At 36.3% G+C, this 18,995-nt stretch overlaps 1 protein-coding gene across 3 annotated transcripts in view; it reads right to left on the bottom strand.

The window, feature by feature from the left end:
- Positions 1-4,730: 4,730 nt before the first annotated feature.
- The window catches only part of LOC104453100 (squalene synthase-like), a 28,681-nt gene continuing 14,416 nt past the window's right edge, over positions 4,731-18,995 (bottom strand). Inside the window, exons 2-15 of one of the 3 annotated variants that reach the window (XM_010067613.3) lie at positions 12,544-12,762; positions 10,254-10,296; positions 9,679-9,768; positions 8,692-8,767; positions 8,300-8,369; positions 7,518-7,661; positions 7,333-7,437; positions 6,989-7,135; positions 6,429-6,504; positions 6,027-6,115; positions 5,435-5,526; positions 5,240-5,285; positions 5,068-5,137; positions 4,731-4,972 (exon numbers count right to left, since the gene is read on the bottom strand). In XM_010067613.3, coding sequence (XP_010065915.2) covers positions 5,069-5,137; positions 5,240-5,285; positions 5,435-5,526; positions 6,027-6,115; positions 6,429-6,504; positions 6,989-7,135; positions 7,333-7,437; positions 7,518-7,661; positions 8,300-8,369; positions 8,692-8,767; positions 9,679-9,768; positions 10,254-10,296; positions 12,544-12,738 — 1,242 coding nt within the window. In that variant the 5' untranslated portion in view covers positions 12,739-12,762 and the 3' untranslated portion in view covers positions 4,731-4,972; position 5,068. The remainder of the gene's footprint in view (positions 4,973-5,067; positions 5,138-5,239; positions 5,286-5,434; positions 5,527-6,026; positions 6,116-6,428; positions 6,505-6,988; positions 7,136-7,332; positions 7,438-7,517; positions 7,662-8,299; positions 8,370-8,691; positions 8,768-9,678; positions 9,769-10,253; positions 10,297-12,543; positions 12,763-18,995) is intronic. The other 2 variants (XM_018876849.2, XM_018876850.2) reach the window with 2 other exon arrangements.

The following is an 18,995-nucleotide window of genomic DNA, read 5'->3' as shown; positions in this document are numbered from 1 at the left end:
AATTCTACTTAGATCTCTTTTTGGATTTTCTCTTGTTTAAATGAAAACTAAGCTATATGTCACGCAATTTAACTATCTAGCCTAATTATAATGATGGCCAATAATTAATATGCAACTACTCTACATGACATGCAATTTAACTAAACGAAACTGTTCGGCAATTACTAGATGACACACGTTTATGACATGCATTAATTTCAACCTGAACTATACGACATGGCAGGTACATGGATAACATGCAACTAATACATATGACACGCACGTGACAATTTTGGAATTTTTATTGAAATTCATTATTAAAAATAAGGGAAACTAACCACCTGGAACAAAGATAATATCTAGCTCAATTTACGTATTAAACAATGCAAAAATTCCTAATTTAAATTAGAATCCTTATCTTGAATTTTACAGAATCTACTTAAACATGCAATATAACCTAATTAATCTACATGATATGCAATGCAATCTTTTTGTTTCTTTTGAAGACTAAGAAAGCAATCAAAATATTCATACCAGTTAATCCACAAAGGTATCATCCAATCAATTCAAATACAGATCAATATCTAATCATCCATAATTCCATGAATAAAATCAAGAAATTGATATTTGACCTTAAAGATCAAAATATCAAGGATACCAAAACTTGAGATAATGGGTGTAATCCGAAAGCATAATGGATAATTTCATCTAAAGCCTTATAGATAGAATTAAAGAGCATATACGGTTGCGGATTAGGCAATAAATTCAAATCATATTTGGATAAGATTTTACCTAATTTTGTGGATCATGTATCCAAATTTTAACTTCCACGAAATTGGCTTGTGATCATGGATGACAGGTGGCGGTCAGGACGATGGCGGACCAACAGTTTTCGATGTTCTTGGCTATGCTGGCAGCGGACAAGCCTTTAAGGACTAGTAAGAACAGAAATCCAATGGAACGATTAGCGGCAGACGACCGCAAGCAAGTGTAGGAGTCCCAAGAACTCGTTCCTTCTTGCGTCTTTTCCGTATGGTGCACCTGTATGTTAAAGATTCGAAGAATGTCTCTGAGTGCTCGAGAGACCTGCAAAGAAAAGGGCGGACTTGCTGGCTTTGACTGAGAAGCTAGCAAGAGTGTCCTAGTGGTTTACAATAGGGACTTGCTACTATTGCTAGTTTGTTTTACTAAGAGGTGCCTTATACTACATCGAAAAGATATGAGTGTACATGTGGACCAAACTTAGTACTAACTAACAATCATTATTTTTATTTATTAAAATTTGAATTTACTTTTATAAAAAAAATTAACCATAAAGTCTTGTTAAAACCGTGCGATCATTCACAAAGAAATTACGGTTATTTTATTTTATATTTATTTAATTCCGCATTTTATTTATTCTCGCAACGGTTAAGTAAGAGTTCATACTTGTTCAAACACAACTTCTTAATCCTTAAAAGGTTGTCTGTTTAGATATAACATCTTGTTTTGGCTATAAATTACCGAATGTGTCTATTAAATTAGAATCTTCTTCTTCTATTTTTGTTTTCTTTCGAAAGAAAATACAGCCATCTTTTCCAATTATTTCTTAGAGAGATACTGGAGAATTACTAGAATTACTACCTAGTATTCTCATTTGAGACTTTGTTGTATCCTAGAGGAAATTTGCCGGTAACCATTAGCAATGTTTTTTTTTTTTTTTTTTTTTTTTTTGGGTAAAGAACCATTAGCAATGTTGTGGGATAAATAAATCCTTAAATAAAATAATATTATACCACAAAGTCTGACTTAATTATTTTATCCAATTTGAAGCCATATTTTCCCACAATTTTAAGGATTAATTTTTGCAACAATGGAGTTGTAGTCAATCAAAGTCATTGCTCCAGACATGGTGAAACTAGGCAACAATTTTGCTCATGTGATTTGATGCAATGCGATAGAAGTAGAAGGGATTTGATGTGGTCCTGATGAGGCTTTCTTTCCTTGGAGTTTGCAATCTTTATGGCCCTTCTCTAGGCTGAAATTCGATGAATTGAAAGTATCAAATGAATTGGTCCTGTAAAGGCCAGTTCCCAAACGAAGCAATTCGTTTATGATGTGAGGGAACTCAAGTTGCCGTCCGTGATTTACGAGCGGTCTGCCCAGAACACCGAGTACTCGATTAGGGAGGTTCAGACGAGTGCAGTTGCGGCGCAGGTGCTAAGTTGGATTCTAGTGAGATTCAATCTGTTGAGTGTATGCCTAGCGATAGGGTTGATTATGCCATGCCCATTTCGGCATTGGGCATTCTCAGGCGTTGCTTTGTGGATAAACTCAATAAGTAGAAGTACGAGAACGTTGCTGTGGGCTTGGTTTTGCGAGAGATGCTTGGTATTGGCTTTCATGGCCATTTCTTTGCTGCCAAGAGGGCTTCACACGACGTTGGTTTAGTCAGTAGTTTTTTTCCACAACGGATGGCTTCTGGTGTTTATTCTAGTTTGAGGAGGTTTTGTCTCAACGAAGATGTCCAATCTTTGTGGTCAGAAGTGTATCTTCAGATACCGATCCGCTGGCATGGGTTCGAGTCCTTCAAGTTGTGATTCAAGCTCAAGGTCAGAGAAGTTGCAAATTATACCTGAAGGTCGAATAGGTTTTGAGGTTGTGCCTCATAGTATCATGCATGATGTTGATTCAGTAAAGAACTTGAAGATGTACGGGAAACACTCTTCTCCGATTAAATGTGATCCATCTGATTCAGTGTTCACTTATGAGGTCGCCTGTGAGGAGATCGATGTCAAGAGGCCACCTCGTTGGGATGCTTATTTGAAGATGGAAGAATCCAAAGTCCACTGGTTCTCCATCCTCAATTCTCTGACGGTGATCACCTTTCTTGACGGTATAATCCTCGTGATCTTTTTGAAGACTGTCCGTCGTGACTTGACGCGATACGAGGAGCTTGACAAGGAGACACAGGCTCAGATGAACGAGTAATTATTTGGGTGGAAGCTCGTGGTTGGGTATGTGTTTCGCACTCCGTCAAACCCCGTTCTTTTGTGCATAATGGTCGGAGATAATGTCCAGATTCTTGGAAAGGCAGCGGTGACCATATGATTTGCTACGCTCGAGTTCATGTCCGTTGCTTTCGGTGGGACGCTTATCACAAGTATGCTATTCCTCTACATTATTATCAGCGTATTTCCTGGCTACTTTGCTGTTCAACTTTGGAGGACCATCATCTCTGACGATCACGAGGGATGGGTGTCGGTAGCATAGAAAACCGCATGCTTCTTCCCTGGTATAGCCTTTTTGATCTTGACCATTCTGAAATATCTACTATGGGTAAAGTAGATACTATATTGGGATTAAAGTTAAAAGATATACTGGGGGCCATTCTTTGAGCCAATGTGATTATGTTGAAAAAATGTTAAATAAATCTCAACATCTTAGTTTCAAAGAAATGAATACTCCATTTGATTTCAGTATAAAATTAAATTACAATACTAGTAGAGCAATAGCATAATTTGAATATGTGAGTGCTATATGGTCTTTAATGTATGCGATGATTGTACTAGACATGATATTGCTTGTCCCATGCGTAAGTTCAGCACATATATTTGTAATCCAAATATAGAACATTGGAAGGCTATATTGCAATTTTTGATCATCTTAAGGGAATTAAACATTTAGGATTGTTTTATAATAATTATTCGGTTGTATTAGAATGATACATCAATGCTAGTTGGATTACAAGTGTGGGTTATAAACATTCCACTTCCGAATGGATTTTAACATTATGTGAATGTGTTGTTTCTTGGGTGAGCAAGAAACAAATGTGCATAACTCATTCAGCTATAGAATTTGAGTCATTGCTTAGTAGCAAGTGGGAAATAGGTTGATGGATTAGGAATTTGTTGTCAGATATCAAATTAAGGCCTAATCCTTTGCCTCATAATTCTATCCATTGTGATAGTCATGCTACTTTGGTAAGAGCTTAGAGTAACACTTACAATAGTAAGTCTAGACATATTAGTCTAAGACATGAGTATGTGAGACAATTGGTGCAAGATGGCACCATAAAAATTATAACTCATAGAAGTGGCAAAAGTTGTGTATAACGCTCACTTTAGTACCAAAAGTTTTTTTTTTTTTTTTTTATCACTTAAGCATCACTTTTTTAAGAAAACGATCATTTAAGTGCCAATTATGGTCCAGATTGAAAGAAGTCCGACGTAACTATATTTTATTAATTTATCAGTCCTACATGGCTCGCCGGCATGCCTAGTCAACATATAACTCCTGAACGACATCATCTAAAAATTGTAAATAAGCGCCAGTCATTATTAAAAATTGATCACTTTAGTGCCAAGCATGCCACGTGGAAATGCCACGTGGACTGGATGTTTTAAAAATTTTGCCAAGTCTTATCATAATTTTAATTATAAATGACTCACAACCATTTGTGTTAAAGTGATTGTTTTTTCCTCTGATTTAACACTTAAGTAAGCCGGTGAAATTTTTTTGCACTAAAGTGAGCGTTATACACAATTTTTGGCACTTTAAGTGTATTTATCCCTCTAATATGAGTTAGTTGTTTTGCACGACCTAAAGTATTGTTAGGAAAATATTTGAAGATGTTACTATAGAATTCCAAGCCAATTCACTAAAGACAGAAACTTTGTATGTCAAACACCTAGCTCCATAGTAATTTATTGTAAATGGGCAAAAGTATAGTAGCTTCAGAAAGACCAAAACTACGTTAGCTTCCTATGAAATACAGGAAGCCGAAAGAGTAGATTTAAATTAATATTTGGATGGCTCAGGATCACATGTTCTAGAAGAAAAACAGTTTAAAATTGAAAATAGGAGTTCGTCAATTATGTTTGGATGCTTCAAACATATATAAACAGCACACATCGGAAAGCAAGATACAAACATATATAAAAGCATAATTCTACAATAGATGCATCTGTAGGGACACTATCTCCATCATTTGCTGGTTTTCCCACAAAGCCATCTGCACAAGGAAAAACAACGGAATAAAAATTGTTGGACATTGATAAGACAAGTTTGGAACAATCTTAGGTCAGGCGTATCGTGCTAATAGCTCACATTAGTTACTCAATTGGCTTGCGGAGAGATGAGCGACAACTATTACCAATATCATGAGCAGAAAGGCAACCTGTAATTTAGATCGTGGTAAGCTATTGTTCTCTCTTTTGTTTGGGTTACTATTCAGCACATAGCCAGCCAAACAATGTGAGATGAATGATTGTAAACTCACCAGAACAGAACTATATGTGGGTTCAGTTGCAAGGATGTAAGATTTCCTATCAAAATTTACGAAAGGAAGTTTGTTTAAGTAGATAATCAACATCCATTCCACAGAGAGAGAGAGAGAGAGAGAGAGAGAGAGAGAGAGAGAGAGAGAGAGAGAGAGAGAGAGAGAGAGAGAGAGAGAGAGAGAGAGAGAGGGAACCTTTTGTTTAGGAGGCCAGAATCTCTGCAAGCCTTCTGTATACCCTCGATTATGCTCAATGTTTTTGTAGCATTAGAATCATCCTTGTCAACCTACAGGAGCCAAAAGCATAATTTGGTGAGTAATGTCTCAGTCTATATGTCTAAAAAATCATAGTGTGAAAAGCATGTAGATGAAAAAGCAGGGCAACGAACAAAAGCATCAACTACTATTGTAGTTAAAAGTTGGATAAACAAATCATCAAGAATATTCCACCCCACAGTTAGGAAGCAAAAGGGAGAATCTGCAATGCTTCTAAGACTTAAGTTATAATCCCTTCTGCTATTAAAGCTACCACTAAAGGAGAAGTGGTTCCTCATACAAAAATATCTTTGCAGAAGATAGAACTTTTTTTTTTTTTTCATAGGCACGGAGTACTGTCAAGTCCATTTTGGATTCAAGTTAGCTAGCCTTTACATATAATCTAATTTGTTGTATAGCCCGTCAAATCCCTGAAGATTTTGCAAGTTCTAAGGTCTAGTACATTTTCAAGTAAGAATTAATTAAAATACACATATAAAAGATGGTGCACTCTAGTTTTTGACGCTCATACCTTGGACTTTATCATACAAGAAAAATCATAGAAAGCACCATAAACATCAGCCATTGTCCTTGTGCGATCCCTAACTTTAGCAGCAAGACCTGAATAGTATAGGTAGACAAATGGAACAACTCAGCAATTATTATCTCGAAGGTAATACTAACATAAACAAATGTACAAAGGCTCATGGATAGAAACAGCCTTGGTAAATGATGAATGGAGATAGTCTGACAAGTTATATTTCCGTCATGCCTCGATCTAGTTCTTCATTATGCTCCATTATTTCATCCTATAAAACTATGTTTTTCATGCCTAGTGCCATTCAAGTTCTTCAGTATGCCTAATTATTTCATAGTGTCTAGGATAGCTTTAATTTCAATGATGAAAGAAAATATCAGCAAATCATTTTTTTACCTGGCCTGATCTTTACTTCGCCTCTGAAAACTTCAATATTGTTGTAGGATAAAGATAAATTTCCAATTGCCATTATCTAGAAAAAGTAGAAAATGTTGGTAGAGGAGCTTCTCCCAGATAATCAAAAGATTAATGACATTAACAATAAAATATCAACATTAAACATCAATGAAAGCAAATGAACCACATACAGAAATTCTTAAGATTATGAAGAGTAAGTTCAAAAATGTAAACAATTTATTATAATAGGGAAATTTTGTAAAGTCAATGTGTGAAACCAAATCTTGTGCACACATGTGTACACAAGGAGAGAGAAATGGACAACTTGTGTGGCTGTACACCTGCTGCGCACGCGTGCAAATGTGTCAGAGAGCGGGGACAGGGGAAGTAATGCAGAGATTGGGCCTGTAGTATGCTCATGAGAAAAATTCTAAGGCAAGTTTTATGTAGGAAAAATTTTGAAATCGATGACTATCTCCAATTTTTTATATATATAGGATAGATATAAGGCAACAACTCTTGTTTACGAATAAGAAACACTCTTGTTTTGAAGAATGTACCTGAAAAATAGCCCAAAACCGGAATATAGCAGGATCCCTTAAAGCGGACATATATGTCAAACTGTCTTCAACATGTGTCAAAGCATTTGTGACCATCTCATTCAAACATTGTACTGCCTTCACTGAGTTTTCCTCATACTTCAAGTCCTATGTAGATAGGGCCAATTGCAGAAAAGAGAAAATAAGGATGTGCATGCAGTGCGAAATTCAGCATTATAGGTGCATAATATCTTGACAATTCATCTACAAAGTAAGTGATGGAAAATCAATTTTATGTGGTAAAAGGGCTAAAACACAATCTATGTAAGCCTTTAATAGTCCCAAATCATGTTGAAGTGGCATACCTCAAGTTTGTTTACATATTTACCCCAAATCTGACGAGGCCAAAACATGCGTGACATTGGAATTTCATTGATATCTTCCAAATAATCTCGAATAATGTCTTGTTTCTGATATTTACATCCATAAAACAATGTTAGAAGTTCGAAATATGTGGTCATCTACATGAAACTAAGTGTCTTTGAGGTACCTGTAGAATCAAAGCCATTGAATTGGATAGAGAATCTGGTGCCAAATCTTCAGCTCCAGAAGCATGGAAAAGCTTTGACAGACCTAAACCTATAAGTCCTGACACATAGTGGCAATATTCATCGTAATCGTCAACTGTTTCCACCTGCAATGAGGAAAAATTAGTGGAAATCTTTGTAGGAATAACCTATTAAACAGATTAATCTCCACTACAAGCATTTTAACCAGAAGGTGCAAGACTACAACTAGCCTTGAAATGCTTTGTGCAAAAGAATATTACAGCTCTTAAATCCTTTTCTTATTAGTATTTGGTCAAATCCATTCCAATCCAGCCAGGTCAGTTACCATAAACAAGGCACGTAGTGGAGTCAATAATCAGTTCGCAAGCGTGTGGACCTTCGAAGATGGAAGAATGGTCATTAAGGCTGAATGATACACTTCTAGACGAATTCATTTTCGGTGAGGGAGTGAAAACTTTAAGGAGTAGAACCACACAGCTACGGTCAAATCCTTACTCCACCATGGTCATAGTAAACAGCCAGATGGGCTACCCGTTGGCCATTGTATGGGCAGCCATTCTACTGGTACTGAAAAATATCGTATTCATTTTCAACCATTGGAGGCAAGGATTCTCCTCATGAAAAGCTTATGCACTAGCTATGTACTGACCTAGTCCAAACACAACCAAAAACTATAATCTCTGTAAGAGTTCCTTCGGCTTGGCTATTTATCAAGGTAGGGTCTTGGAAAATATCAGGAGTGTCACATGACAAGATCACAAACCTCTTTGCAAATAAATTTTGCCATTCCTACTCCCATTCTTTTAGTAATATCCTCAATTACCTCTTGATACCTGCAAGTATAAACAAAGCCACAGTTTATAAAGGAAAAGCTGTCAGCACATCAATCAATAGAAACGGTTAAACAATTTTGGGTTAATTGCAGGAAAGTTTGCTTTTGAGTTTCATTCTCAGTGGAAGTGAACAATGGGTTGGAAAGATCATTTGGTAGACAATGATAATATGGTTGCAGAACTATGATGGCTAGGTATGTTGGTAAAGGAAACACACATGGTTAAGTTGAGAGGCTTAAGAAGATCAGGTTGAAGAAGAGAATATCCTGATCTCGCAAAAGTTGTTCACATCATAATTATAAAGAAATCACAAGTTAGTAACCTTTTCCCAAGCTCCAGGAAAGCCGTTGAAACATGATGAAATTGGTCCATTAAAACCTTGCACTTCTTTGTACCACCTTAATACGGCAATAAAAAAATCAAGTCAGTGAACTCAATAGAATTCTGGGCAGCTAAATAGTTCGGTGCCCAGCTCCAACTTCTTTGTATAGCCAACACAGACTTCTGGATAAGCACCATTTACGATTGTCCGTAAACTAAGACAGCAATATAACTAAACAATAATAAAAATTACAAGATAACAACAGTTGCAACTTAAAGCAGCATTCCCAACCAAGTTGTGCATGCCCCAAAAGTTGCTAGTTGTAGAAAATCAGTGGCATGGTGGAATCTAAATAACCAAGAAACACCTTGTTTCCCAACTTGACATCAGAAATATAATGACAATCGTTTACCCTATGCATGGTCGTCCAGTTTCTTCATATGCTGGAAATAACACAAGAATTTATCACAGCAAGAGAGTGTTTATCTTACTTTAGTGTTGGTTCTTAAAGAAGTCAGTAAAAGAGTGCACAAATAAGAATGGAGATGGGACAATTTGTAGAGGTTCTCATGTAGAATCATAACGTAGAGGCAAAATATTGTTGATATATCTTGTTCTTCAAATAGCAGTGTTATAGAAAATTATTTTGGTCAATTTGAAGTCGGTTTCAAATAATGGATAATTGCTACAAGATACTGTCAAAGATAGAATCTCCATGTAGCTTTGACGATCATGCTTAATGCAAAATGTCAAGGACGTCAATTATTTACACATACACACAGACATATTTCTACAAGGTTACATTAAGAGAGACAAGTCAAACAAAGTTTTTTGACAAAATATCTAACCCACGCTCTGAATTTTATGTAAAGGTCGGGAAAGGACAAGAATACTGAACCAAGAATTTAAATGCAGGGAAAACCAGTCTTAGATCACCAAAAGCTTTAACTGGAAAGAAAGGGTAGCATGATAGCATGTTTAACTCACATGAAAGATGCCACTCCTTATCAAACACGTGCTCAAGAAAAGCTTTCAGGATAGGCACTTTGACTTCAATAGGTATGCTTGTGTCATCCTCTGGAAAGGGAGAATTAGAAGAAACAAGATTTCAGCACAAAATCACATACTAATGTCAATATGGAGCTGGAAACAATTATTCAACGTGATACTAACAAGAACTAGGCAGAGGAATTAAGGACTAATTTTGAAACGGAATCTTCTATGGATTATTCAACTGATTAAATATAAGCCAAAACATTATTACATGATAAAACAACCAGGGCCTTAATAACTAGGGCATAGCACACTCCACTTCCATTTATGATGGTTAGTGGTGACAAAGACACTCAAGTTTAGACGTGAAGAACTCGCTTGAACCTACACAGATATTTTCATGAATGTTATCAACATAAAAAGGAAACTCCAGTGAGTTTGTGCTATGGTAAACATTCGACATACAGGGGATAGATGGCTCAAATTTAACCAACCAGAAGTGCTAATGGAGCGAGGGTAATATCTTGCAAATGAAAGACAGAGAACTAATGCAGTGTTATGGGACAAACCAACTGTATCAAGGGCTCGCAGGACCAAATAGAGGATGCACACCTGCAAAAATGCAAAAGAAAAGTTGAAGAGATAAAAGCACATTGAGATAAACAAATCTAACAATTTCTACTGGACTTTGCGTTGGCTGTGAGTGGCATTTGCACTAACTAATCCAACAGTTCGTTTACATCTTTGCATTTGGATTAGCAGACAGCAGAAGTGAGGTAGGAGAAAGAATCAATAGAAAACGAGAAATAACCATATAATTCTATGGATGACCATTGCATTGGCATTAGCGGTAATATCACGCAGTTCCATTCGAGATCATACTTCGATTTGAAGTGCCTATAGCACTTTTCTTTGACTTCTCAGATTCAACAGTAGTACAAGAAAAAATTGATTAGCTAATTTTAATGGGTTAGCTAATAATATGCACTTTCCCATTGACGCATGACGGGTCCTCCCTGCAGGAGGAGGCGCTTATAAAAAGGGAGTTGGGGCTGAGCAGTAAATTCCGTGTTGAACATTTGTACGTCGGGTTTTAGGTTGTCGTCACGTGGCACCTCCTAACCGTCCTGTATCCATTTTAATTATAGTTTCTTTTTCTTGTGAATTTAAAAATTCTCGTATACTTTTAGTCATGTTTTACAAAAATTAGCTGTTGGATAATTTCTTTTCTTTGTTTTCTGAATGACTAGGTGATCTTCTATGGAGGAGGAGGAGGAGGAGGAGGAGGGATTGCTCACGGGAACTCACACTTATGAGAGAGAAAAGTGCGTGGGGAAATGAATTGAGGTGGATTTATCAAAAAAGTGTGTAAGATTAGCCATATCATTCTCCATAATTGAGAAATTCATATTGACTTGTCATTTAAAGGAAGAAAAAATTTATACATGTGTCAATGTCTCAACAATATTTAAATAATTGAAAAATTCATATTGACTTGTCATCTTACTAGATTATATTATTTGAGCATGCATGACTCAACAAGACTATATTACCAACTCGACAAAACTTAATTGGAAATGCCCAACCAAAAATAACCCACCAAGTAAAAGGATTTCAATCACGATAATTATTTGAACAATTTCATAAGCATGGAGGGCTAGCAAAGCTATGCCTCACCCAACCATCGACAACTGGCCAAAGATGAGGGCTGGCAAAGCTATGCCTCACCCAACCATCTTGCGAACACTCCCTTGCCCAGCCCTTGGTGCTTAGCCAAAGGAATAAAAAGAATGGAAGGAAAAAAAAAAAAAAGGAAAATAGGAAAAAAAATATTTAAAATTGTTCACGTTGGTACTAGCCACACCATGTAGGATGGCCACCATTCAAGTTAGTGTTGATCTGCCGAATAGGTCAAATAGACTGAATCAATACAAATGTTAAAAGTTTAGAATCTAATTGACATAAAAAAAAAAAACGGTTTAAAACTGAACTAAAACAATTGCAATAAGTTTAGCTTTCCCAAAAAATTATATATTCCGCCATACATTTGTGGCAACTTTATACACAACTTTACTGCAAGAGTATGGTGGATATTACGGCAAAGAGATCTATATTCATAAAGAAACTTCCAAAAAAATTATTGAAATATATATGGCTGACATGTTTATAAATCATCATAGTTCTCCACGAAAATGATGGTGGAGCAAGAATCACAAAAATGAGGAGTTGCTAGAAGTGTAGAATTGGGACACATATCAAAACATGGTGATGATTTTTTGAGGCCACACATAAAGCCACTGAGATCTTAATGGTTTTACGTCATCATTAACATAATTAATCTCCTCTGGGTTGTCCTCTATAAATATCAAGCTACTTGCATCCAACCTAAACGAGCATAACGCTTTAATTTGATCGATTCTGTTGTCTAGTCTTTTCGAGTAAATTATGGGGAAGTTTTCAGGTAATGTTGTGAGAGTAATGAATTAATCTTCGCATAAGACATTGATCCTCAGCTTTATCGAAGTTGCCGTGCCTGCTGTTTCTGGCAACAGGCACAACAACTTGGTGCGTTTGAAAAAGTTTTGGGAAAATGATTTTGTATCTATATAAAATAATTTAACTTACAGAGCATTTGTTCAAAACAAACAGCATTTGGACAATTGGCTTTTGGTACATTTTTGTTAAGCAACTAAATTAAATGAAGTAAAAGTTTGGGCCTAAAACTTAGGATGCTGTGATAACGTGTTAGATTTTATAAGACCATCCCCAATTATTTTAAAAGCTTAAATCATTATATAAAGGTGTGCTTTAATATTTAAATATTATAAAAAGAATTTTGAAATCAAAAAGCACGCTTACCGCATCGCGAAGCTCAGTGGGGAGTTGTTCGATGACGAAAGCGAATGTCTTGGAGAACTTGCGGAGCATGGAGTAGCCGAATCGCCAATGAGGTTGCTGAGGGATCTGCTTCTCGGCATTCCTCGCCTCCATCTTCAGCTTCAGCAGATGGTAGAGTTCATCCGGATGCTTCAAAATCACTCCCAAACTCCCCATCTCTCTCTCTCTCTCTCTCTCTCTGAACTTGAGATCGGAGAAAACAGAGATTGAATTTGGCAAAAGCTAATGGGAAGGTTTTTGTAAGGAGAGCAAACCAGAATGGTCTGATATGAAGTCTCTGGTATTGGAATAAACGATGTTATAGAGTCTTCGAAGTGTCCTTTCATATCTTCAAATCATAATACCGCACAGTGATTTCGGTGTTCATGGCGTTATAAACGTGATTTGCATATTGAGTGACTAAACCATCACGGATCAACTTATCTTCAAAAGATCTCTGACCTCATCTTGTCCGGCTGCCGAGGACCTCTAACCTTGTCGAGTGCACTTTCGTCAAAAACTTAAATTGTGATGTGTCTTGCCAAAAACTGGAATTCTCCCACCAACGCACTGGGGCCAAATTTCAGACTGGAGCTGCTCGAAAATTAGTATGCGGCAGGTCAGGGAAGCTCCCAAGTCTTTGATTAGGAGTAGAAACCTATACGTGATTGTTCCCCAAGCGGTGACCTGAACATTCATAGAGCTAACTGATAATCCCATGGCAAGAAAAGATTCCAAGATTGATCCAAATTGACCTTTGGGCACGGTTATGTGACTATTCTGAGAGTAACTTCATAATTAGTTTATGTATAATTCCGTTCATTCATTCTCATATCATCTGCCTCAACGAGATTGACACAAGTGTTTTCATCTCGCTTTGTGTTGCATGTGATTTTTTTATAACAACCTAAGAAAGTAAGTAGTTTCAAGAAAACAAGATTATCCTAAATCAGGAATCCGAAAGTTTTATAACATAAGATTAGCTGTTCAGCAATTATTGCTTGGCTCCTCAATTTGTCCCATCGTCGTTACCCTTGTTAGTTTTCGATGTTTATGTGCTTTTGGGGGGAGGGAGGGGAGGAGACAGTATTAGACTGTTTGTGTATTACATGTGTTAAACTTATATCTTAAGTTTGAGTTTGAAAAGAAAATATACATTTTAGAAATTAATAAATAAAGAAAAAGGAAATCTACTGTGCTAGGGAAATATACGGAAATCGTGTTAGTTTTGGAGTCGTTCAAAGGAAAAGTGAAGAGGAAAGTCCAAGATGACCGGACTTTGTCGACTGAATCCCACTTTAATTTTATTTGTTTCTCTATTACGCGTAGCTATCTTTGACGATCAAATGTTGTACTTCTTCAAGCAGAGGACAAACGATATATATGGCTCTTGCGGGAGCATTGTTGATGTGCAAAGGCAATTGTCATCGTGAGTTTTGTGGTGATTGCATCCTGGTGAGGATACATAAGTGTTCCAGTCAATTAAATTCTTGTGTTAAGAATTCGTGTTTATTTCTTTTGTAAGATTAAAAGATTATTTCATGAGGAATTGTGAGGCTAAATGCTGTGTGAATTAATGGGTACAATATGAATAACTCGGTGTGATTGTAATATATGTTATATCACTTGATCTATAGTAGAATTTGTCACTATTCTTTCCACGGACGTAGGTCACTTCGATCAAACCATGTAAATCTAGTGATATATTTTCTTATTCTATCTATTTTATTGTTCGATTGCTTGCTTTTATGATAACATGAGTAGATGAGCTTTTCTTAATTGGTTGGTCAACTACTTACTCATCCGAACATCACCCCTTGCTTATAGCTTAGTAACCAACTCAACACATGCAGAATATCTCCACATTTTTTTGGCAAAACAACATCCACAAAATTCAATTGTTACTAGTACTAGAAGTCATCACAAACTTCAACAACTATTAGATTAGATATTAGTAGAATCCAAGCTTTTCTAGATCATGATTTCAACACTCCTTAATCAATTTTTACAATCCTCTGACCATGCTTAACAATATCTTGAACTTAGCTCGTGGTAACACTTAATTAAACATGTCAACAACTTGATAATCAATTTTCTAATATTTGAGCTCAATTACTTTGCACTTCTCAATTGAAGTGTTATTTGATACCGATAAGTTTAGTTCTTTCGTGAAAAACTTGATTTTTAGATATAGCGATCACAAACCTGTTGTTGCAAATTATTATAGTAGGTCATGTCAATACTTCTATGATGCTTTCTAGTATTTTTGGAAGCCATAATGCTTAACTAGTGGTGCTAGCGACCGAGAGGTTCCCAGCTTTTGTATGTTATTGAGTCTTGCTTCTTGGATGCCCATGAGAATATTACACAAGCTAGTGAGAATGCATAACTGGTAGTACTCCTTCTATCATCAACCAAGTCTATCTAGTCATCATTGTTGTAACTAAGGAGCTTAGCTTGTCCACTTGGGCGATAAACAAATGCAATATTCTTTTGTTCCTCGTAAATACTTTAGAATTTTTTCGGTAGCTCCAAAATGAATTTGGCTTAGTGAAGTATTCATCAATCGGACCCGTATAGAGTGCTTTGGAGCCTTATGACCTTTTCTCTTTTGCCTTTGGCGATATAGCCCAGTGATTATCCACATATATTTCTTTTTGAAGATATTCATTTATATATTTGTTTAAAGATATTCATTTAAGAATGCTGACTTTTTATCTAGGTGATAGTCTTCCATTTCTTTTGTGTTGCTAAGACTATGAAAGCAATAATAGTGTCGAGACTAGGGACACGAGCAAAAATTTCAGTATAGTCGATACCAAATTATTGCAAGTGACCTTTCACCACGAGCCTTCCTTTGTGCTTTTGAGTTGATTTATTTACACACATGTCCCATGTGTTATTAACTAATTCATGGTAGATCTGATTATCCTCCATTAGAATAAAAGACATTTTTTTTTCCTTTGTAGAAAACACTCGAATATCCCACACCTTTCTTTCAATATCAGGGGAAGAAATTGACTTAAAAGAAAACATGAAATTACTAAGATAATTTTTCGAAAATCATGTATCCTCTTGTTAGCTACTAGTTTAATTTCATTTTTAAAATAAAAAAATGTGTACTCGTTCTTTTTTATCATCTATTGGCGTCAAGCAAATGGCTTCCTTTGCGTTTAACTACTTTTCTAACTCCATGTTTCTACACTTTTCTAACATTCCCTTGCGAACAAAACTTGAGAGAGCACATGAATTAAATCCAATGATAGACAAAATCATCACACATGTAAATTAGATGAGGATGAGGCATTTCTCACCCTCATCAAGGATGAAAAGGATGCCTCCATGGCCGACCACGTTGATTAGTGTCCTCCTCAAGACAAGACAAATTTTTGTTTATTCTACTTTTCCCCATATTTTACATGCACACCTTCCATATCTAAAGCTTCAGATTTTGGTCATGATGGTGTAATTTGAGAATATATTGAACATGTGTTCTAATCATAACCTCATTGGTGATTGGTGGGTACTTCACTTTCAACACCATATATTTAAATTAGTACAAAGATAATGATAGCTTTAATTGAAGCCATCACAAAGAATTTCCAACCTCTCGAAAGTGCGTGCCACCTGCCGTCCACTACCTTGCAATTCCTCAGTTTCTTTACACTTTCCATCTTTTACTTTGTGAATAAACAATTAGTGGGCCATTTCTTTTTTTCTTTCTTTTATTGATAAAGAATGATTTGTAGATTGTTATTGATAAGTGATAGATTAATATGGAACATGCATCATGCATGCACAGATTGAAGAGGAAAGGGAAGAAAAGGTACATTTTGCTCATATTTCATGCATGGGTTGTATTAGAAAATTTTCCTTTTGGAGAATTGATGTGATTTGCATTTAATTGACCTATAACTCATTCACTTAAGCTTTTGAGTGAAAATGAGTCTACCTAAAGATGTGGACAGGCTCAAAATTAAGACTCCCTCTTGGTGAACTCCCATTGTAAAGGTACTAGAGCCAATAGAAAGGGTTTTTGAATTTCGATTTGGGGTTTTTGCATGTTTGATTTCTGTCTAGAAATTTTGTTGTTGCAATTATATTTATAGCGATAGTAGAAAGTGGTAATTTCAACAACAAGGACAACTTTGGATTGGGGAGTGTCAAGATGCATACACTATTGACAACCCAAGATTTGGCAAAGGTCTCGAATAACAAGGCTAAGTTGTGAATTAAGAGATTTAATGCATGTGACTAATTATTAGATGCATTAAAACTTGATAAATACCACAATAAAAAGTTGTGAATTAAGATATTTAATGTATGCAATCGAGGATGAAGGGGATGTCCCCTCACCCACCACTTTGACAAGTGTCCTCCTTGAGATAAGACAAATAATTGTTTATTCTACATTTCCCCATATTTTACATTTCGCACCTCCCATATCTAAAGCTCTAGATTCTGGTCATAATCTTGATTGTTTATTTTGAGAATATCTGTGCGTGTGTTATAATCATAACCTAATTGGTGACTGTCTATATTTGAATGAGTGCAAATATAAAGATATCTTTAAGTGAAGCAATCACAAAAAATTCCAACCTCTCGAAAGCGCGTGCCGCCAACCGTCCACTACCCTTCAATTCCTCAATTTCTTTATATTTTCCATCTTTTACTTTGTGAATAAACAGTGCGGGACATTTATTCTATTTTTTTCTCGGGATAAAGAATGATTAGTGGGTTGTCAATTCAAAAGTGATAGATCAGTATGGCGCATACATCACGCATGCGCTGACCAAAGAGAAAAGGAAGGAAAATGTTCAATTTCATATTATTCACATGTGAGTTGTGGTGCCCCAGATACACCACTCTACTAACATGAACATAATAGTCTTGACTTGTTCTTATGCATGGAAGCATGTATAACATGAATAATGCGAGACAAAACTCAATCAAGGTATGACTAAGGAGGGTTGGCTTCCATTTCACTAGCCTTATTAACATACTTGGGTGAATTACAACAAAAGACAACTAATCCTAACCCTGGGAGTACTCCAAAAAGATACCCGTTCCCACATATTAACAACGGTGATCATATGCACCAGTCGCTTCCACCCATCCTTGCGACCTACACCAAAAAGAGACCGTCGTGGATCACACTAATGGAAACCAAATGGCCTACTAAACTATCGTCTATCGATCACCCCCAACCATCGCTGTCCCGCTTCTCCTCGAGGTCGCTGTACTCCTCGGGTCTATTACTGCTGCCGCCGTCGCAAGTGTCACTGCCGCTGTCATCCCAGAAGCAAAGGTGTCCCTTCAGCTCATCGCCTTCTCGGATAAACCAAGCTACAAAGCACTGATAAGGGAAACTTCACATTTGCAAGGTCCAATCCTGCCGACATCATCGGAATTTGCATGGAAAGTGTAGGAGAACCAGAGGGACAGAGATGAGGTAGAGAGAGGGAGACTCGGATATGAAAGAAATGAAAAGTAGTACGACGCCAAAGAAAAATTAAAACGTCATCATGTCAGAAAAAAGGACACCTCGCAGACAAAGAGCACCAAGGTCAGCGTCAAACCTGTCGGGGCAGGCTCTTGCCCTTCGCTTTCATATTCCGATGCCACTAAAAATTGGACAATTAGACACTCGGTGCTCTTCACCGCAGGGTAATTCCTTTACCCTCGGTTGCAAGCAGTTGCCGTGTTCTTCTGGGACTTCGAGCACGCACGCGCTGTCCGTCGCTTTCCAGCCTCCGAGGTCAGGGCTGAAACTATGGGGGCAGGCTCTTCCCCCCACTCTTCGTATTCCGAAACCAATAAAAATAAGTTATTTTAGCTCGAAAAATATCATTTTGCCCATTAAAATCCTCACAAGATACGCATGCTAAGTCAATTGTAAATATTTTCATTTCAATTTGCCCCCACGTATCAACAAAGTTTAAAACTCTTAAATTTCTAAAGAAGTAAAAAATCAGTGGACAAACAAAACCTTCATAAATTTAATAACCATCCTATTGTCAAGCCCAAGAACATCATGTTACTACTAAAGTAATAACCGAACAAACTTTATCTCATTAAAGCTCCATTTATTTCTCAAAGAATGAATAATTTGAAAAGCATTTTAAAAAAATAATCACTTGCATTATTTGCAATAATTAGTTAATAAAAAATATTTTCACTTTCAACAATAATTTATATCTAAATGTTTCAGTGAACAGTGAACATATTTTTTGTTTATTCATTTTTATAAGTGATTCAGGCGATCATTATGTTTTTCAAATGATGTGTTTTCCACTAAACAAAAGTTTCTTAAAAAAAAAAAATTCAAGATTCATTGCATGTTATATCCACTTGTGTAATGAGAGTAACCTAAGTCCTGATATATAAGGTTTATAAAAACACCATCATAAATACACACAATATTGCCATTAGAT

The sequence above is a fragment of the Eucalyptus grandis genome, chromosome 7 (genome assembly GCF_016545825.1).
Source record: "Eucalyptus grandis isolate ANBG69807.140 chromosome 7, ASM1654582v1, whole genome shotgun sequence".
Classification (NCBI taxonomy): Eukaryota; Viridiplantae; Streptophyta; class Magnoliopsida; order Myrtales; family Myrtaceae; genus Eucalyptus; species Eucalyptus grandis.
Note: the sequence above shows the minus strand (reverse complement) of the source record. Positions and strands in the feature narration are given on the sequence as shown.